Here is a 23162-nt window from a genome sequence, read left to right as displayed (position 1 = left end):
AAATACCCCCCAAAACCCCCCAAAAACCAAAGAACAAAACAAACCAAAAAAACAACATTATAGTTCTAGTAGCTAGCATCTTGAAGTCAGTTCACAACTTACCCAATAGCGTAAATAGCATTGGCTAATTCTGTGTCATTAGCCATTTGATCAGCTATAACCCATTTGAACTCATCAGGAGCTACAATTAACGTGTTGCCGAAACCAGCCTTATCTAAAGACTTACGTAATGTCTGAAAAAAGTTAAATTTAATATCTCAGAAACTAGAGGGCCTATTTTATGGGTTATTTTCGAGGCCTTCATGTCTTTGTTTAACATGTTCGACTGGTTTCCGGTGAGCTGCACCAAGTTCCGGTTATGGGCGGCTAAGAAATGGCGTTTGAAAGCTCAATGGTCCAGGACCGGAATAATGTTTTTTAAATGTTCCAAAAATGTCAAGTTTCCCCCAGCTACGAGAAATAGGACTTCCAATGGGCTGTCCACAAGGAGAGATAATAGAAGGTTTAGACCTTGAGGGGTTGACGTCAGAAGAATATTGTATCGTGTGGTAACATAAGTTTATACACAATATATAAATTCAATAATAATGACCGAAAGAACATTTACCTTGATGTAAGTTATATTGTACGGACTCTCGTTCCAGATCTGAAAAATGACCACCGGTACACATCATTATTCCTAGATAGCTTCAGAAACACGTAACTTCTTATAATAACACGATTTTCAAATAAATTACTGTACTAAAATATGACATACAAAATAATAATTCATAGGTAATAAGATTATAACAATGTACTTGAAATGAAATAAAATGGGGTTTAACGTCTTACTGGGGGGTTAGATGGCCGAATGGTATTGGTTAGCACATGCGTGCTGTATCATAAAGCTGGCCATTAAGTCAACTGGCGTGGTTTCGAATCCCCGGTTGTACGTGACAAGGAGTAGGGTCGCCTGTCCAATCTCGTGGGTTTTCTCCGGGTCCCCCGGTTTCCTCCCACTGCTAAAGACCCCTACGCGCAAGCGAATTATTGAAATAAAAATTAAAAAAAAACAAAAACAAAACATATGTTAGTCCCGAAATGACCTAGTTTGTGTCGAGTGGACGTTAAACCCCATTTCTCTCTCTCTTAACGTCTTACTATTCTGCTCCGACTAATAATGTACTTTCACTAACCCACATTATCAACGTATAATATAATGTATCTACTGTTATAATATTCTTACATCCATTAATTGTTCTTTTATTACAATGTAATTACGGTTAGATAATGTGTGTGCTATTTAACGATCGTATGCCTATATAATGTGTGTGCTATTTAACTATCGCATGTCTATATAATGTGTGTGCTATTTAACGATCTTGCGCATATCATATGCGTGTGCTATTTATTGATTGTATGCCTATATAATGTGTGTGCTATTTAACGATCGTATGCCTATATAATGTGTGTGCTATTTAACGATACGCTTACACCTATATAATGCGTGTGCTAGTTAACGTTCTTACGTTTACGCCTATATAATGTATTTGCTTTTTAAATGTATTTCCTCTTATATTTTGTAAGTCCTGTTATAACGTATACTTACGCCAATATAATCTATAGTTAGATTATAATGAACTTTAGCACCATTAATCCACTTGACTATATAATCAGCTGTTGTTGGTATGTTTTTCCAGGGAAGGTCATTGTCATCTCTCAACCATCCAGGGAATCCCCATGGTAACCCGCAGAGCTTAATATCGGAGTTCCGCTAAATGAAACAAAATGTTAAGCACAAATTACTATGTCAGCGTTAGATGTTGCATATTATTAACAATTATTAGTTCAACCTGAAAGAAACCAAGACATTATTAGTACCTTTTTAGCTTCTTGTAACATCCACCATTCATAACCTCGTGTATAATCTTCATCCCAACCATAATGCATGTGTGAAGCTTCTGTTCCATCTATAATAAAGATACGAGGTTTTATTGAATACTGAGAAGGTATTTCGGTTAATCTATTATTTCGATCTGATGAGTTGAAGTTTAACGGTTTACTTTTCTGCAGCAACCGGTCGGTTGAAGACGGCCATACGCCATGAAGTGTGCTATGAGAAGACATTTGCGAATCCCAAAAGGTTCTTTTTTTGGCAAGGCCATCCGAACTACTTGACGATGTCCCTTGTCAACGCTGCAAACGAGAAATCTTCCACGGCCAGAACCGGAACCCAGGACTGCCATTCGAAAATAGGACATGATTTATTCCATGTTTATTACAAACTAGTATTTTACCTGTACTTTGAACATCACCACCTATTTCTACTTTGAAGATGTCGAGCGAAGCACCAAAATTAGGCTGAAATATTGGTAAATAAGGTGAAATATGAAAAATATAGAAACCATTTATTCACACGACAAGCCCATAATCAACTCTCTAGGTCATCGGGTGGCAGAGATATTGAGTGGATTAGGCAATGTCTGTCATATATTCGTTAGACGTAGAAATTGAAAATCGAGATTTTGTAAGTTATCGTAGCAATGGTCTTTAACAACCGAGACCATTTAAACTATTTACTTGTCAAAACTTCAAACATTCATAACATTCAGAATAAAGAAATTTGACTGAAATTTTCAACATGTTCATTTTTATACAACCACATGTTAATAAATTGTACATAATGCATCTTTAAATAAATCATGTCCTTACCTTAAATAAGTAATCTAAAATTTCAGATCTTTGCGGCTCTGGATAATTCACAAGTAATTTTGATGTTGCCTTAAAACAAAAAGATAGAATACAGACGGTAATATTATAACATGTTTGGATTTATGGAACAACTTTACGAATTTCAAGGTTGCATTAGATGACGATATTTCATTCTCCACATCTGATTTCTTAAAACAGCTCAATTTTTCAAGATAGATTAATGATCTTATTCGGTTGAATCGACATTGTCAATGACAATATTACCCCTCCACCGCTAATAGCTCCGATACCAGTAAACGTTCTTCCATATCCAGCAGAATCATCAATGGTATATGTAGCACCATCGTTACCATTTATGTTATAAATTAAAATCACGAAAAGAACAAAGTTAAAATTCTTCGCCATGTTGAATGTTATAGATATCAACATATGCTGTCTTCAATTAGAAAACAGGTCAAGGACCTACTGATATCGAATATTTTTAATCATAATATGCTAATTGTTTTGAACTCCCATTGTAAGTATTCACGCCGTTAATTATGTTTGTTTTTATTGAACTGTTTTAGTTAGATATCTATAACCCAGATGTTTGTTTAGCGACAGCCTCATAGACGTACGAGCTAGGGGAGCAGCTTCCCCCTAACTTTCGGCCAATTTGACTTTTTGGGCAGACGGCAAAATAAAGTGCCCGAAATCTGATAAAACACTAATTTTATTTTACTTTTAATTGAATACCACTTATTTATACTGAATTGACTATGTATATAGATTAAAACAATTTTTCTTGAGACACTTTTTCGGGCATCGACTATTATTTGTGAATGCAGCTGCAACAGTCCCATTGGATGGTTGGAATCCAGGTCGGCATAAATTAAGACTTTGAAGTTGCTTAAAGCAAGAATTTCATATTTTCTAAGAAAGTCAAAACATAATTATTTCTATGTCTTTTGCTCAATAGGTTGTCAACTCACTATTATACGATCATAGATATCATTCACCCCGGAAATAATAACACAATTACCTCCCTTGTTTTTCTATCTCCCCCCCCCCGCCATGGAATAGGATTAATAGGATTATTCTTTAACACGGTATATAGATACCATCTATTTTAAGGCTTTATTTTAGTACATTTTAAAAATATAACTTAAAAATATGAAATTATCGCTTTGACTTGTGGGATAGAATAGAGAATCAACGCATTTGCGGCGGGTAAATTTTCAAAATTTTCTCTAGCAGGGCGAGGCCTCCATACCCCGCGGCTATTGATTGGTTGTTTGGGATTTAGGTCAGCCACCTAAGGCTATATTGAAACATATTGAAGTTGCTGTATTCACGGGCTGGAATAACAGGACTCGTTTGCGGCAGTTAAATTTTCAAAATATTTCTCCGACGGTCCCGTCTCCCTGGACTATAAACGTTTGGTTGATTAAATCGAGTCAGCCACCTAAGTTTAGCTATATTAGACAACTTTCTGTATTCACGGGCTGAAATAGCAGGAAAACGCGTTTGCGGCCGTCAAATTTTCCAATTTTTTGCGGTGGGGGGTGGGGTGGAGGAGGAGGGGCCCTAGACGTTAAGCTCCACTCCTTCGCCTCTCGCAGACGACCGGCGTCGCAGTCTGTAACCCGTACGCCTATGGACAACCTCCCGCTATAATAACGCAATTTTGTTGTTTTCTAGCGAGAATGTTGCAGATTGAATTAATTACTACATGGCAAAATTTACGAAAGTCAAAGGTCACTCAATAAATAAAATTGATACCGATAGAAAGAGGCGGTTAGGACGATTATGAAGATTTTTCAAGGACGTAATACATCGAATTGACTTTATAGATAACAATATTTATTTGACCTTTCCGTTATAGTGTATATGTATATAGATTAGTTATCAATATCCTTGGGTTTATTGACACCATTGTTATTATCTCAGGTCACCTAGTCCCTCCCCCCTCCCCCCCCCACGTCATTTGCAGTGGGAGGAAACCGGGGGACCCGGAGGAAACCCACGATGTTGGACAGGCGACCCCACTCCTTGTCACGTACACCCGGGAAATCGAAACCGGAGAAAACCCACGAGGTTGGACAGGCGACCCCACTCCTTGTCACGTACACACGGGGAATCGAAACCACACCAGTTGACTCAATGACAGACTTTATGATACAGCGCGCACACGCTAACCATTCAGCCATCCAACCCCCATAAACCATGCGGTCAGTGTTCCCTCCTAATTGTCACTGCCAAGGTTTTTGTCAACGTGCACGCCATCGATTCCTCGACTAGACGCATTTTCCTTGCCACGTCCCGCGTCCTGCACCACTGACATTGGCAATCCAGATTTTAGAATCCAGATGAACCGTTTCGACCAACACCCGGATCGAACCCGGGACATCCTAACGAGCCAGCACCATACCCACTCAACTTAGTGATTTCATTCACAAACTTGAACATTGTAACTTTGCGTAAAACTGGGACTGTGTATAAAATCTACAAACCGATCAGGTTTTAGATTAAGAGCATGCAAAAACGGGGTTTTAAAAAATGTTTTATTCAATGTCTAAGCGTTATTTACATAAGGATTGTTTTATTTTATTTATAATGCGGTAACTTGAAAATCATCAAACCAGGCAATACCATATGGATAAGTTCCTACAGCTATCCAACCATTAGTTATTCCTTTAGATGCTGTTATATTAAATAATACTTCCGTATTAAGAGAACCTGTCACACGACTTCCCTAAAATATACAAAACATAATCATTAAAATATACAAGTCTCCTTAAAATATATCGACAGGAGCTTATCCGAAAGGAAAACCTAGATGTTGACCACATTTGATACTTCGACAAAAGTGTATATCTCTGGTGTTTCCGCTAATGGCCACAATGCTTCATGCCAAATTTGAAAATAATCCGTTAAATCCGTTATAGTCTATCTGAAAATATAACTACATATAATCACCATCTACATAATAACAACAGCAACAACTGTCTAGCAATAGATCGACATATAATCAGTAATTACCCAAACTATCTAGCAATAGATCTACATATAATCAATAATTACCTGAACTTGTAAGTGAAGTACATTCCAGCTGTTTGTAACTTTATTAACTTTACCAGATGCCAGAACTTTAGTTCGATCTAAAAAATAAAGAAAAAGATAGATTAAGATAGGTTCTAGGATTAAATTGTTATTAAACGACCACGGAATCGCTGAAAGCTGCAACAGACCTACCTGTACATGTGTGAAATATTTAATCCATTAGAAATACATACGAATATGTAATATATATTACGGTTATGTTACATATACTCTTCTAATCGCCATAAACATACTTTTCTTAGCTTATAAATATACTCTTCTATACTTTGTAAACGTTATAAATAACATATATGTTCTTCTAAATGTTATACATGCTCGTCTAAACTTTATAGAAATGCTCTTTTAAACGTTATACGTACGCTCTCTGCTAAACATTTTAAATATGCTCTTTTAAACTTTATAAATACGCTCTAATAGATATGCTCTTCCAAAAGTTATACGCATGCTCTTCTAAACGTTATACATATGAAAACTTACATAAATCGGTACTTAATAGATACCGTTGTTCTTTTGGGAAGAAAAACATAAACAATCCTTTAATCTGATCTCTAGTTTTACAACCACTCATGGATGATCTCACTGCTAGAAAAACAGCATCACTGGTGTTTTGACCATTAAGTTGAACGGAAATTGTAGCAGATATATCTGTCCTGTACAATTAAAGAGAAATAGATCTTTTAAGTACAATCTATTATTACCACCTCCTTTTAAATCGATATGCTCATATTCTATTAATTTTAATTTGTTAAATTTTGGTAATCAGTGTTTTAGTTAACACTTAATGATCTATTACGACGAGAAAATTCCTTAATTAAGTGGCGTAGTAAAATATGCGGGCTACGGGATGAAATCCACACCATGCTCACCGCATAAAAGCAATATAAACATTTGAAAATATGGGACATTTGTGCAAAAATAACAATGTAAGTTTTTTTAAGGATGCGGTGGTGGATTGCTGAATGCTGCAATGTCGATTTGAGTGAGTAGCAAAATGTATTTTTTATTCCGGTTGCATCTATTGCAATCATGTTTTAAGATGTAGGATATACGGTTCATTATGTGCTAATGCGCGAAAAATTCTACCGCTATGACAGAACATTCATAAGTCATGCTACGAGTATAAAAGCCTTGAAATGGAACTGTATTGTGGTGGAACTGACTTTATTGAAGACTCCAAACATTTTTGTTAAATAGATTTAAAGGGAACCAGATGCTAAGGTAACAATATAAGATGAGGCTGCATTACCATTTATAATCTCCAAAGACATTGAAAGATGTATTAAAATTATCAACATGACAATAGTACCAATGTACAGGTTCATCTATAACCATTTGTTTCATAAACTTGTTTCCTCCACTTTCACCAACTTCAAATGATCCAATTTGTTGAGCAAAGTAAAAGGCTTCTTCCCCCAGACGGTAACCTATGTATATTAAATAATCAATATTAACTTTATTTAATTTATCAAACAATGATTGGAGGTAATAATATATAATCGGGTAGCTATAGTATTCTGAACTGAAATATTAGAGACTTATCGCAACCCGCACTACGATCATATCCATAGGTGGCCCGATGACTAAAAGGACCTTTTCTCTTATGCCTTATTTGTATTCATATGACTGAACATAATACATTTGAACTATTTCCAGTTACTTTCATACACTGGTTATTTAAAAATAGATATATTCGATATTTTAAAAATTAGTTTAATGCCTGTTATTGAATGATTACTAAGGCTAAAATCTCTTTAAACTCTAACCTTCAAAATCCTCAGTATATGGTAAGGGAAATGGTTTAGAATCAGGAATATTTGGATAATCTCCTTTATGACCAGTATTAACTGTTGTTAGTGTCCATACTTCGTTCGCATTTATTGTCAAGGAGATAGAACCATTCACTACCTTTAAATAGAAATATCTAGATCATTATCAGCCAAACATAAGATGCCAAGCAATGAAGCATACACCTACTAGCAAAACGTCGTCCGAGTTGTTATAACCTAAACGACTTCTAAATCTTTCAACATGTCCGGAACATGATTGAGGTCACAAGATTTACTAACAAAGGGACATAACTGTGACCATTATCCGTAGGAAAGAATATTTGAATTAATGTACTAACAAGAAATATGAAGAACAGACCAACGGCCTAGTAGCAAAGGGGCATGATATGGTAGTTATCAAAAAGCATTGAAATCAATAGGATTCTTCCTATCGGATAATAATAATTGGAAACAAGGTATCTTTAACTATAAAGGGGGTTGGTGGGTGCTGACCCTGGGAGTTATTATGGAGAAACGCTTTAAGTGAATCGTGTTCTTTATTGCAATAGGAAAGCCAAACAATATAATGTTAAGAAAGGTGTGATAATTATCTGCAGCCTATAAAGTGAGTGTTAACAAGATTTCGTGTGTAGTAACATGAAAGGGGGAACAACAAATGGGATGACGTCAAAATACTGAAAGCAAATTTTGTTCCTACCTTTATCGGATCCATTTTTTGGAAATATTTTGGAGAATTCTTTGTATCCGTGTGCCATACATTTAATGAATTTAGACTCTTAGCCTAAAATAGATTAAATGGGTTACCAAAAAGATTGAACCGATGTTTATTTACTGATTATTTGTAAAATTTGAATTTAAATATTACTAGAATCAATACTTACAAATTTGCCTTTAATTTCAAACTTTACCAGTTGGTCTGGAAAATTGGCCGACGGCGAGGGTTTAGTCTGAAACGTACATTATACAATATTTATTAATGTTCTCCTACATAAAAATAATATCAAGTTCCGGTTCAGATTATTTACCTCTCTGTCGGTCTGTCAACAATTAGCTTGTGAACGCGATAGAGGATTCGTGTTCTGAGGGATCTTTTTCAAATTGGGCGTGAACCACTTCAAGCTTGTAAACAGGAGATAAATCATGCAGCGTTTCAGAAGTTAGGTCTGAGGTCAAGGCTCGTGGAACTCGGTCTATAATTTTGAAGAGCTAAGGATGACTCTTTTCAAGCTAAGCGGGTGCTCCTAACAATGCGAATTATTGATGCTTACAATTTAAATTGTGTTCACGTGTTTTTAAAACATAAATATAACATCTGACTTGTAGTTTCTTTAATTACTTTTATATGAGCAAGGATTTAGAACAATACAGTTTTCCAGAGTTTTAATTATCAAAAGTACACAACGTGAAGTTCATTTTGAACCTTAAGGAAAAAGAAATCAGAATCGCAAGATTGCTTACATTAATTTTCTTTTGAAGGCAGCAGCGAACGGGATAGTATCACATATATACATACCAATGTTTCTATAATAATTGTCAGTTGTTGTTCATCTGGACTTGTTAAAACAACATAGCTTCCACCATTAGTAAAATTACCAACACCATATCCATGTTTAAAATATTTCCAACCTATTTCAGTGAACTGAGTCGTGTGAGCTAAACAAAAAGACGATATATTTTTCGTAGTTGTAATGTATTATGCAATAAAATCACCCCAGGTCATCCAGACGAGCATTATACTGATAACCGATATTATTGTTTAGCGAACGAAGACCTATTGTAGCATGCAAGAAGCAGACCAAGTAATAGCATGTACAGGAGAACCGGATCACACATAACAAGAAGCCATATACTCCTTGAGTGGCATTTAGCGATTGAACACATTAAAAACACAACACAGTTTATATGGAAATACAATCACTGGTTTATAAGTATAGCACGACGTTTCGACAAGTATTCTCTTATCGTTATCAAGCATTTGTGCTGTGTTTTTAAGCCATATACTATTGGGGAATTGTAAGTAATACATGATAACAGTACTATCAAATCGAGCTGCATGTAGCAATACAGGCGTCCCTTAAAATGAAACGACGCATCCAAAAAACGCAAAGCAGGAGATAGCATTTCTAAAGTATTGTAATATTCTAGAATATATCATGATCGCATACAATCAATCTCAAATTTAATACATGCACAATGAGTGGATCTTGTCATTGCTTTGACGCTCAAGGATAAACGTTAAAAATGGCACTATTACCTGCAAGCCAGATTGGTAGCTTAACTAGGTAATATCCGGACCAGGGTTCTACAGCAGTCATTAAACCGGCACCGTAGTCATGTAAACCGGGGTAATAACTTGTAATTATATTCCAGAATATAGTTCTAGTAAAAATAAAGAATAAATTAAAGTTTAAAATTACCCGCAAGCCATATTATAAGCTTATTCTTTTCATAACAAGACAAGATTCTACCACTTCCATTAAACCTGATTAAACAACCCTGCTTTAAAGGGGGTTGGATGGTTGAATGGTTAGCGTGCGCGCGCTGTATCATAAAGTCTGTCATTGAGTCGACTGGCGTGGTTTCGAATCCCCGGTTGTACGTGACAAGGAGTAGGGTCGCCTGTCCAACCTCGTGGGTTTTCTCCGGGTCCTCCGGTTTCCTCCCACTGCTAAAGACCCCTACGCGCAAGCAAATATGTAAATAAAATTAAACCATATGTTAGTCCCGAAATGACCTAGTTTGTGTCGAGTGGACGTTAAACCCCATTTCTCTTTCTCTCCCTGCTTTAAACCGGAAAAGGAAGCTAGCAGTAAATGTATATTGTGTAAATTCGTAAGTTATTATTTGTTTTAACAAACCAAACTTTAATCTAGATAATAATGTATATAGCTTCTAGATGAACAGAGTTATGTCAAAAGTCGCCTTTTTGCTAAAAAAAACTATTATCAACATACGAGACCGTTCTCATTGATCAAAAGAATTCTGGCCCGTTACTTAGCAAATCTCAAGGACTTTAAAATTCTAACCACGATTGTTCAAGTTCCCCAGTATTAGCAGTAATGTAAACATGAAATTCTGCAGCACCTTTCTGATTACCAATTTATTTCTAGATAAACTGTCTTTAATATCAGGTATTGTCTTTCTTAAATATTTTGTTTAAAATCACGATCTTAAGGCGAAATATTTAGCTTTTTTTGGGGTAAAAATATTATATTGGGGAATTTTGACTATTAAAGAGTGTCTAAGTTTCGAAAACAAAAGAGCAATACAAACACAAAGTTTTAGGTAGACCTTATCATTAATTTGAGATTAGGTCTTTTGTTAATGATAATAAATAGAATTAAAACAAATTAACAGTGGGTAGGAAAACAGACTTTCATGTGTGTAAATAAGTTAAAAAAAACTTACGTAGTCATTAAACCGTTAATATAGTTTTGGTTTAGTGTCTGAAATGTTGATAATATTAAAAAAGATTTAAAATATTAATGAACATTTCTCTAAACTGTCCATCAAATCTGGATGACACAAAGTAAGTTTGTCAAATTTGCTGCACTTGGTTCTTGAGATGACATTTTGTAAACCCCGTGATTTATGGTTTGTTTATTTCAATTACAGAGATTTAAATACATAATTAGCTGTAGTCAAACTATGCCAAAAGTAGGAGTCGGTTATTAAACATGCATTATGACATGCATTATGTAAGAGCTAGCTAAATCTGCCTATTGCAGGTCTTTCGTAAGGCCGTAAAGGTTATCTAAATTATTAATGAGACATTAATTAACTCATCACAACCATAATCAGCCTGCGATATTCAGTGGATTTGAATACTGTACGTTTTATGATAGATGAATTAACGTATAAATGGGTAATCGAGATCTTGTTTATTATCATGGAAATGTCGTTCGAGGCTAGCCTGAAACTTAATCGCTAATTTCTTGGTTCAGAGTAAAGCAATTTGTCTGACATTTTCAGCATATTCTATTTTCATTATCTACCTATTTTTTTAACTATTATAACGATAACTGTCAGTTCTTTTTCAAAATCTTACCTAATGCCCCTTTAATAAGATATTTAATATGTAATTATCTAAACCAATTATTTGAGAAATTACTTATATACAGAATACATATTATTACATTTATACTTACCTCTGCTAAATTTCTTCCCCAAACAAAATCTTCAGATGCCCAGAGTGATTTTCCAGAATTCTTAGCATTAGTAGTACTTTGTGTTTTTGGATAGTGGGACCTGAAATCAATTTGTTTGCTGACTTCATGTAAGATAACTATGTATACAGGTTTGGAAATATGTTTTTTACATCTAGTATTGGCCAGTGACAAACATGAGTGTGTGAGCACATGATCCCATTTCCAGATGTGGGTGTTGATAGCTTTTACTAATACCTACTAATAACCTCAGTTAAGTTTGATTTCTTAATTCGCACTATTAATGCAAAAGTACTATAACAAATGATTCTGTATTCTAAATCTGAACTAAAAAAAGCCCACTATATTTCTTGCATCCTGTAATCAGTCCACGACTTACCCAATAGCGTAAATAGCATTGGCTAATTCTGTGTCATTAGCCATTTGATCAGCTATAACCCAATGGAACTCATCAGGAGCTACAATTAACGTGTTGCCGAAACCAGCCTTATCTAAAGATTTACGTAATGTCTGAAAAAAAGTAAAAATGAATTATATCACAACAGAAAAAAGAGAGAATATTGGTTATTTCCGAGCGCCTTCTTCGGTTATCTTCCAACGAGCTTCATCAAGTTGCGGCAATGAACGGCTGATAATTATCGTTTGGTATAGCTTAAAGATACATTATGGGAGATTCGATAACGAGTTGGCAGTTCTCACAATAATAGTTAAAAACTAAATTATGTAAAGGCAATTTGCTGAAAATTTCATTCAAATTGATCCACTATGAACCGAGAACAAAGCGATTGACAGCAAGGCTCGATTATCCATTTAATCGCTAAATCGTGAAGGAATGTTATGCAGTAAATCGGCTCTTAATCCACTAAAAATCGCAGGCTAGCGATGCCATCTATAGTTGATTATGGTCTGGATATGTTAATTAATGTCTAATTAATAATTTAGATAACATTTCAGGCCTAAAGAAAGACCTGCAATAGACAGCTTTAGCTCTTGCATAACGTATGTTTAATGACTCATACCAGAAATAGCTGCAATAAACGTATGCTTTTAGGGACTTTGGATCATTTCACATATATATTTAAAGTCTTGATGGCGTAAGATCACTTTAATGGTGGCTAATTTTATTATAACCGAGTGAGATGAAAGGACCGAAAGGAATGTCGTTACACAAATTCGAAATGGACCCCGATACTATGGATGGGGTAAACGCAATGATAAATGTACATAATCATATAAATAAATATAGTAATTCAATAATAATATACATAATCATAGAAATAAATATAGTAATTCAATAATAGAGAGAACATTTACCTTTATATAAGTTATGTTATACGGACTCTCGTTCCAAACCTGAAACAATTTTAATGGTACACATCGTCATACATAATGATACCCGTTTCAAATAAATCCCTCTAGTATGATATAACATAATATATTTTATAGACTTAAACGAAAATAATGTAAAGTAAGGTCATTCTGTTCGTACGTCGATTTTTAATATCTAATAAAATTATAATGTACTTACACTACAATATAACGCATGCACTGTTATAATGTACTTGCAATCATATAATGTAATATGTGCATTTTAATGATCTCACCTCTATTGTACTGTTAGAATGTACTTACGCCTATATAATGTATGTGATGATATTATAAAGTCCTTACGCCTATATAATGTACAGTATACTTATAGTAAACTTACGCCGATATAATCAATATTAAGATTATAATGAACTTTAGCACCATTAATCCACTTGACTATATAATCAGCTGTTGTTGGTATGTTTTTCCAGGGAAGGTCATTGTCATCTCTCAGCCATCCAGGGAACCCCCATGGTAACCCATAGAGCTTGATATCGGAATTTCGCTATTATATGAAAAGAAAATCAAAAAAATCAGAACATTTAACTATACAGGTTTATATGTTCCGTATTAGTAATATTTCTAACTGAAAGAAATCAAGACATTATTAGTACCTTTTTAGCTTCTTGTAACATCCACCATTCATAACCTCGTGTATAATCTTCATCCCAACCATAATGCATGTGAGAAGCTTCTGTTCCATCTATAATAAAAGGAAGAGGCCATTTAACTATTTTATATATCACACTTAAAATCTAAGAATAAACAGTGTTACTTTGGCTCAATATCCAACCTGCAGATGTATACTCAAAAATATAATTATGTGCAAAACTTTGTCAAATCCGTTCGCTCAAAGCAGAGACGCTTCGGTATGAAATTTCTTGATTACTGCAGTACTCAACCGAAAGGGAAGACTGTTCCTTAACAGCCCCCCCCCCCCCCCCACTCGGACCTCAGCCTTGACAAGGGGAAATCTGGTTGGGAAATATTCTTCCACCAACATCCAGTATTCTGAACTGCATCACCAAAACTGACAAGGAGAAACAAACTAGAATCGGAAATTCTCCTCGGCCAAATCCAGAAACTGGGACCGCAATTCGAAAAAGAGACGCGAATTTAAATTTCTTTACCTGTACTTTGAACATCACCACCTATTTCGACTTTGAAGATGTCAAGTGAAGCACCAAAATTAGGCTGAAATATTTATTTGATAAAAACGGTGGGATATGAAAAATAAAGAAAGTATCGGCAAGATTTGAATAATTTAAGTATATTCCTTTGCTTTTATTTTATTTTTTTGTATTTTAAAAAGAATGCATCTTACCTTGAATAAGTAATCTAAAATTTCAGATCTTTGCGGCTCTGGATAATTCACAAGTAGTTTTGATGTGGCCTTAAAAGAAAACGATAGCATACGGACGATAATATAATAACATTAATATTATAACATATTTGGTCATGAGAGGTACAACAACTGTACATATCTCAAGGTAGCTATAGATGACGATATCTCAGTATCTAATTTATTAAATTCATTTTTAAATATAGATAATTGCTTGTATGCGGTTAATTTAACATTGTTAATGACAATATTACCCCTCCACCGCTGATTGCTCCTATACCAGTAAAAGTTCTTCCATAACCAACAGAATCATCAATGGTGTATGTATTAGCACCATCGTTACCATTTATGTTATAAAGGAGACTTGATAAAAGTACAAAGTATAAAATCATCGCCATGTTGCTATTCTTGTATATTATACGTAAAGATAATCAATATATGTTGTCTCCAATAAGTAAATATAGGTCAGGGTTCAGCTCATATCGGGTCGTTTCAAGTTTCATATGCTAATTGTATTGGATTGTCATTGTATCGAATTCTCCACCGTTAATAATAAACTGTTCGGTGACAAACCCTGCGAAACGCTCGTAGTTTTGGCAGGGTTCTAGCACGTAATACAACTTTGCAAATGATCGTTTTATTGATTTACTTCTTTGAAAAGTTTACAATAGTCACAGATTGCGACCCCCCCCCCCCCCCAAAAAAAAAATAAAAAAATAAAAAAAAATGACTGCCGCAAACGCATTTTTTTGCTATTCCAGCCCCTGAATACAGCAAGTCATCTAATATAGGTGGCTGACTCGAATTCAAATCAAACAATCAATCGTTTACAGTCCACGGAGAATACAGCAACTTCGATATCGCCTAATTTTGAAAATTTAGTCTATTCCGTGAGTTAATTCAACTTGAAAGCTTCCAATCGTTTTGTAACTCTATGCCGACCCGAAATCCAACCATCGGCATCCAATCGGACTGTTGCAGCTGCATTCACAAATTATAATAATCGATGCCCGAAATGAAATGAAATGAAATGGGGTTTAACGTCCTACTGTTCTGCTCCTATGTTGGGCTAATGAAGACGGGCATACGCCATACAGTGTGCTATGTGGGAAATTTTGCCCGGGCAGCGGCACTATCGCCTACTCTTAAATCGATTTCCAGCTGCCAAGGGCTCTTTTACGTGCATTCCAATGTATACACGGGACCTCGGTTTTCCGTATAATCCGAAGGACTGGACAACTGTCCTTGTCAGGCCATGCGTCCTGCATCACTGACAAGGGGGAACCACGCCGGAAAATCTGGATGAACTTTCTCGGCCAATGCAGGGATCGAACACCCGACCTCCAGGCTAGCGAGCCAGCGTCTTACCCACTTAGCCACGTGATCCCCTAATCGATGCCCGAAAAATATCGCAAAAAGTAGAGTGGCTCCAGGAAAAAGTTTTAATCCATAGTCAATGTACAAATTCGTGGTATTCCGTTAAAGGAAAAGTAAAATTCGTGTTTTATTAGATTTCGGTCACTTTATTTTATCAACATGATTGTCTGAAATTTAGGGGGGGTGTATGACTGGCACACAAACTTCATGGGCTTGGAACGTACGAGTTACATATACAAAAGGGGGGACGGAAAGGTATTAACAAGCTTATGGAGAAAGACAATTAAGAAGGATTAAAAAGATTCTTCTACTCATTCACAAAAATCTTCTAGGATTAGAACGTCAAGAAAGGCAATTATCAAGTCAACTCATATGCACGTATAAACAAAATGCATTTTCTTTTAAATGCGTTTTCTTGAAAATAATAATAATAAAAAAAAAAATGTCATTATTTTTTTTTTTACATTTTTGGTATATACAGGGCGGTCGGAATAATTGGCAAATATGTGTTCATTTGGTTAAAAAAAATTGTCCTTGGGGGACAAACCCTGTAGCTCCATTTTGGACATTATCCCTGTTGACATAACCGTCCCTTCATCCCTTCTTATAGTTTTTAAGCTTTTAACGTTATTTCATCTGGATTATCGCCCTTATTATTGTGATTTTTATCACCTTCTAAGATATGACATCATTCCCAAAATAACGTCGCAACTCGGTCAGCAGACGGCTGTCCCTCGAGACAGTCTACATTTTCTATTTGCTTCTTTGTATTCAGTTTTGTTTTTGTTTTTTTGACGGATGGAACATGTGCCCTATATGTATTGAATACTGAAACGTTTCTTGATTGATTTTAGAGCATTTAGGTTTAGACTACTTTTTTTATACATTTCAACGATGTGGTTACTTGTATAGTTGAATTTTACTAAACCCTACATATGCTTACATTCGTATTTCGTTTAGCATATAGCAAATCATGACTCATGCTGGCATTGCACAATGGTTTCTTTGGGTTGTATTCCTAATTGTTTTCAAATTTGAGTGAAGTCTGTGTCACTACAGACCCGGGACTGTACAGCGCAGTGGGCGCTTACGGCTAACCCCGGATCCATTCACTTTTTTTTAAATTGTCTGTCTGTTTGTGTTTTCCTGAGTATGATGTCTTGTCCGTGTATTTGTTTTTGTGTAAATTTTGTGTGGTGCAGTCCCCCTGCACTTCCTATTAGAAAAATAAAAAGGCTAAAAGGAATGGTAAGATGAAGCGTAAGATAAAAAGTTTATCAATGAAATAATTTTCTGCAAAAATAGGGCTAATCAAGACAGGCATGCGTCATACAATTCCGCCCTGTCGTCATCGAATTCCAACTACCAAGCGTTATTTTACATCCACGCCAACGAGTTCACGACTTGATACATATTCCCCGACAGGTCCTGTGTCCATAATTGCTGACCAATGGAATCTATGATGGAGAATTCCGATGAACCCGGGACCTCCCCTTTATTTGAGTGAATTTATTCACAAACCCGAACTTTATAATTATTGCAAAACACTGCAGGTGTGTAAGAGCCACAAACGAATACGGTTTTAGGGTACCTGTAAGCAACAACAAGGTTTTTAAAATAAAATGTTTTATTACATATTACTATGCATAATCTAAAGAACGTTACTCATTTACATAAAGAAAAACATTGTTTTTATTTTATAAAGCGGTTACTTTAAATTCATCAAACCAGGCAATACCATATGGATAAGATCCTACTGCTACCCAACCATTAGTTATTTCTGTAGGTGTTTTTATATCAAATAATACTTCTGTATTAACAGCACCAGTCAAACAACTTCCCTAAAATATAGAATAAATACTACATATAAATAAAACCTATCAAAACACTTCCTAAAATACAGAATTTATATTTTAACAACATCTGTCAAACAGATACAATAAATAAAACCTATCAAATTCTCTAAAATATAGAATAAACATAATTCATATATTACCAGCCCCAATCAAAACAACTCCTCTAAAATACAGACTAAATAAAATAATAAAACCTATCAAACAACTTCCTAAAAGACTAAATATAATTTATGTATTAACAGTACAGAAGCGATGAAACGACTCCTCTAAAATATAAAATAAACATAGGATAAATACATTTGACATATTCAACATAATATATATTACCTTAACTTGTAAAGTAAGTACATCCCAGGTGTTGGTAACATTATTAACTTTCCCTGATACTAGAATTTTACTACGTACTGAAAATATTAAAACAGAAAACTAATATTGTGACATCAAATATGTTCTATATTTGTTTTTTTTTTCTTTAAGAATTGCTATTACATTTATATCCCATTTACTACAAGGCAAAAGTAAAAGAAACAATTATTAGTATTAGCATTAGCATTCAACGACAAGAGATTTTATTTACAAAACACTCCTGTTTCATAAGACGGGGATTTCCAGAAAGTGAAACTAAACAAATTGGTCACAAACCAATATGTTAAATGCTAGCAATTTGAAATTCTAATTCAAAATAAAACGGTATCATAGCTTTAAATAGCTTTAAACTAATACTAAGAAACTTTTAAATTCTTCTTATGTTTTACTTACACAAATCTGCAGTAAGCACGAATCGTTGTTCTTTTGGGTAGAAAAACAGAAAAAGACCAGTTTCATTTAAACTTTTACAACCATTGATATTTGATCGTAATCCTAGAAAAACAGCATCACTAGTATTCTGACCTTCTAGTTTAACAGATACAGTAGCAGATACATCTTGCCTATAATAAAATAACACTAGAAATACATATATTAAACATACATTATGAAAGAGCTAAATCTGCCTATTGCAGGTCTTATTTTATGCCTGAAATGTTATCAAAATTATTAATTAGACATCAATTAACTTATCCAGACCATAATCAACTCTCGATGGCATCGTTAGCCTACGATCTTAGTGGATTATGTTCCGATTTACTGCATAACTTTCCTTCCCGATTTAATTATTAAGTGGATAATCGAGACTATGCTTTTTATCGTACCGACTTTAGTAATGATGATCGAGGCTATGTGGAAATTTCAATCGCTTAATTCTCGGTTCATAGTGAATCAATTTAACTAAAATTTTCAGCAAATTACCTTTACATTATCTAGGTTTTAACTATTATAGTGAGAACTGCCAACTCGTTATCTAATCTTCCATAATGTATCTTTAATTATATGCTTTGCTTCTAAGGTCCAGAAACTCAAGGGGCGCAATAGTCTTAAGTCAAGAACCCTAAAACCTAGGTTTACAATTATGAAACGTCGATGCATAGTTCGAGTATTGATGCATTTGGAAAAATCTTTTAAATATATTATTTACATACCACATATTATCTCCAAAGACACTCAAAGATGTATTAAAATTATCCACATAACACCAGTACCAATGTACAGGTTCATCTATAACCATTTGTTTCATAAACTTGTTTCCTTCACTTTCACCAACTTCAAATGATCCAATTTGTTGAGCAAAGTAATATGGTTCTTCACCAACATTATATCCTGAGTATATCAAATAATTAACGTTTTACTTTATTTTATGGGTAAATATGGACCAAAGCTGTCTCTGGATCCTAGTTCGGGGTAATATTCTGAACATGTTACAGTTCTATCATGTAAATTAATCTTATATACCAATAACAGTTCTCGTGATTTCTCTAGAACACGTTTTTATATTTTTAAAACAAGAAGAACAAACATTTTAGCAGGAAAGAGCAAGCAAAACCCAGTAGCAGCTGTAATAAGTAGGGGATGATGTCCGCCTCCGTCGAGGGAGTCATCGCAGACAAAAGTTTCCTTAGAAACTTGCTAGATGGATCATGCATGACTGAGAGAAAATCCAACGAAAGTGGAGAATATTAGAGGGTGGTGGGGGGGGGGAGTAAATCGCAGCCCTTATCCAAGAAAGAAATTGAGCAGTCGAGCCAATAAAGATATGGCAACTAATGTAGCCTTATCAGGACAGCTTGGACGATATGAATTCAGTGACTCATATTTCCCCCAAGCTCTGGTCCGTAAAGGCTTTGATACATGAAAGTGTCCGGGTCTGAAGCATATCCATTAACTAATGACTTGGTTAACATGGATATCAGAAGGCGTAGTTACTGGGCTGTACAAAAAAAAATCTTTGATATTTCACCTTCAAAATCCTCAGTATATGGTAAAGGAAATGGTTTAGAATCAGGAATATTTGGATAATCTCCTTTATGACCAGTATTAACTGTTGTTAATGTCCACACTTCATTCTCGTTTAGTGTCAAGGAGAAAGAACCATTTGTCACCTGAAAACAAGACACCTGCTATACTAACCAAAATAGCATTAAAGTTTTATCACATATCCTCTTTTCACAGAAGACATCCACGGAGTGTCTATGTTGCATAAGAAGTTGGGTATACATAACCCTTGCGAGACGCCTGGTAACTCTTTATATTATTGAATTTTTCTTGATTTTGTTGTAAAATATATATTTTTGTTGTTCAAAATAAGTGTTTTCAATTGGATATGGTTATCTTACGAATTTTCCATTATTGATATACATTTATCATTTGTCGGTACAATTGTTTTAAATAATATCCACTAAATGTTACCTTAAATGATCTTAATACCAATTCAATCAAAAGTTACCTTTGAACTGATGATAAGGTTTGGTTTATATACCCGGAGAAATATGGCCAGTATTACTTACTGTGCCATTCTGTAATAAACGTTCTAATCCCCCATTGGTGTATATATTTTGTTTCTTACTCGAATATCTTATTTTTAGGTGAGTTAAAGCTTCGTATTAATAATAATTTACATGCATCATTCTTTTGTTATTGGGAGTATTATTCTATATTAAGCATAGTATGTGAAATGTTATATTGAGACTTACATCACACGATATATGCAATTTCATGCATATAGTTAGGCGCATACGTTCAATATCGAGCCTCGCTTACATAATTTCTAACAATGCTGTGCAAAGACGGGGGATATTGGATGTCGTTTGACTTACATATGGATGCTAAAGGATAGTTGTTAAAACTTGGATGAACTTTGGTGTGACAATAACCAAATAGAGGACCTATATAGGCTATCACGAATAGGCTACAAAGACTTATTAATAAGAAAGGGACACCACTTCAGTATTTGGATGCTAGAGGACATATGTTCGTTGGTCAAAATAATTGTTTTAAACGTAACATGGCTACAGTTCAGTATGTCACATTAACCTTCATCGTTGTATAAAATGTATTTGGAACCAATATTATACTGAGCTACATCCCAAAGTGATAACCAATAGCAAACACAAAAGCAAGTGCTCAGTTGGTAGATGATGTCAAGATCATAAATGGTACCTCATCTAGTTGTAGAAGCAGAGGAGCATTACGAAGTATCAAAGGAACAATAGCAATAAATGAAATTGACAGAGGACCCAATCGGGTCTAGTGAAGTACTTCTAAACAATATACCAATACCATCACTATGGCCAAGGGTGACGCGAACCGCTGGTTTTTTTTTCAAAAAAACTTACTGGAAGTAATAGACACAATTTATTGACGTCTGACTAAATCGGTTTCACACAGACTTATCATCTCACTATCTTTTTCAGTCATTTGAACTTACTTTAAATGGATATTAATCTTAAACAGGATTAAATGAATCGGCTGAACATGCTACACACATTCTGGATCTTGCTACGTATGCTGCTATAAAAATGATCAAGTAATTTTAAAGAGTCTCACCGAATCACTTCTTGGTCGTCAAATTAGCATCAAATCTTCGATTTTAATTCAATTTTAATGTATATCAGTCTTGGATTATCTGCATTTGCTATTTTTGCTTTTATTTGGATGTTTTTATAGAATGTCGACAACAGCTTTACTTCTTCAAACAACCCCTCTTATTCGTTCTAATCCATCCCCTCGTTCGGGTATACATTGCAAACGTCAGTACCATCAGCAAATACTAATCTTTACCCTTACTTGTAGATTATGTGCCTGCAAACCCACTCGTATGCCTATTTTATTTATTCCAAATTATTTCATGTAAAAAGTTAAAAATATCTTTGACAAATTTTAAAATTACAAACAAATTCACAAACCAATCTTTGACGACGCCGAACTCTATTTCTATTTCACCTTTGGCTGCTAGCAGAGTTCGAACTATTTTGGCTGAACCATTTGCAACAAATATTTTAATAGCTCATCATGTTTTTATGGGGGAATTTATTTTATTTATAGAACGGGTATATAGGTATGAAAAATCACTATACCATATAATGCTGTTCGAAATTTTAGAGCTACGCTACCCAGCATATACATCCGGGTGATAACCCAAGCTGCTCAACCAAGTATATTTCCATATGAGTAACAGAGGAGAAAGAATCAACGAATCTAGTACTCCAGGTACAGAACCGACAAAAGAAGGAGCAGAACATATAGACATATCCAGTGTTAGAGAAAATACAGGAACTCGAAATACATCGACCTGCTGTATTGCTTTCACCGTGTTCATCTTACTAGGATATTGGAACAGAGTTCGATCTGTTTTGACTGAACCATTTGCAACAAATATTTCAATAGCTTATCATGGTCTCAATGAAGTAATTCGCGGATAATATAATGCTTCTGATATTGCTTGTTCTTATTGGATTATTACCTTTATTCTAATTGGATTTATCTTTACTTTGATAATATGTTCATCATATCGTATACATTATTATCTTAATCTTTTAATATATTCATGATATTTTTTTTCTATTTGCTGGCGTGATAGGTTTAGTTATTACCTTGATTGTAAATACCTTTTATCTGTATCTTGATAATATTATGTTCATTATTATAGTGTATACATTATTATATCTTAATCTTTAGATATGGCTATGATATATTTAACTCTGGTTTAGAATGCTTTCGGGGTGGTAGGTAATGTTATAGAATAGATATTTATGTCGTTCAAAATAATAGGCTATCACGAATAGGCCACAAAGACTGCAGCCTCAACTTATTAATAAGAAAGGGAGATTACTTCAGTATTTGGATGCTAGAGGGCATATTATGCTAATATTATAGAATAGATATTTTCGTTGTTCAAAATAATTGTTTTAAATTTAACATGGCTGTAGCAAATCTCTTTCATCGTTCATCTTTATCTTAAAACTTATCCACAATTCAGTATGTCACATTATTTTACATAATATAGTATACGTTTATCACATGTGGCACAGAATTGATTCAATAATATCCACTAGATGTTAACTTAATGCCCTTAACATGTTTGATTTAGTTTCAAGTAAAA

At 34.5% G+C, this 23162-nt stretch overlaps 2 protein-coding genes across 2 annotated transcripts; both read right to left on the bottom strand.

Annotated features, from left to right (window-relative positions):
• Positions 1 to 98: 98 nt before the first annotated feature.
• Positions 99 to 3096, bottom strand: LOC126818011 (galactocerebrosidase-like). Its single transcript, XM_050545184.1, has 7 exons — positions 2956 to 3096; positions 2692 to 2760; positions 2277 to 2340; positions 1861 to 1949; positions 1589 to 1753; positions 608 to 646; positions 99 to 233 (listed from the first exon to the last, which is right to left on the bottom strand). Exons 1-7 carry the CDS (start codon positions 3094 to 3096, stop codon positions 99 to 101), a joined length of 702 nt encoding a protein of 233 aa, XP_050401141.1.
• Positions 3097 to 9703: 6607 nt separating this feature from the next.
• Positions 9704 to 14854, bottom strand: LOC126818010 (galactocerebrosidase). Its single transcript, XM_056100270.1, has 9 exons — positions 14711 to 14854; positions 14439 to 14507; positions 14245 to 14308; positions 13729 to 13817; positions 13455 to 13619; positions 13061 to 13099; positions 12126 to 12256; positions 11729 to 11828; positions 9704 to 9721 (listed from the first exon to the last, which is right to left on the bottom strand). Exons 1-9 carry the CDS (start codon positions 14852 to 14854, stop codon positions 9704 to 9706), a joined length of 819 nt encoding a protein of 272 aa, XP_055956245.1.
• Between the last annotated feature and the right edge of the window lie 8308 nt (positions 14855 to 23162).

This window comes from Patella vulgata, chromosome 4 (assembly GCF_932274485.2).
Source record: "Patella vulgata chromosome 4, xgPatVulg1.2, whole genome shotgun sequence".
NCBI lineage: Eukaryota > Metazoa > Mollusca > Gastropoda > Patellidae > Patella > Patella vulgata.
This window is presented reverse-complemented; position numbering and strand designations above follow the sequence as displayed.

Bases quoted from the DNA above. Each gene is read 5' to 3' on its own strand.
- LOC126818011 (XM_050545184.1), bottom strand. From the start codon at position 3,096: ATGGCGAAGAATTTTAACTTTGTTCTTTTCGTGATTTTAATTTATAAC. The intron at 1,950-2,276 runs GTAAAATACTAG...TCTTTATTATAG, and splicing joins TGGTGATGTTCAAAGTACAG to ATGGAACAGAAGCTTCACAC. The intron at 234-607 runs GTAAATGTTCTT...AACTTTTTTCAG, and splicing joins ACAATATAACTTACATCAAG to ACATTACGTAAGTCTTTAGA.
- LOC126818010 (XM_056100270.1), bottom strand. From the start codon at position 14,854: ATGGCGATGATTTTATACTTTGTACTTTTATCAAGTCTCCTTTATAAC. The intron at 14,508-14,710 runs GTAATATTGTCA...TTTTCTTTTAAG, and splicing joins GAGCAATCAGCGGTGGAGGG to GCCACATCAAAACTACTTGT. The intron at 13,620-13,728 runs GTACTAATAATG...TTCATATAATAG, and splicing joins TGTTACAAGAAGCTAAAAAG to CGAAATTCCGATATCAAGCT.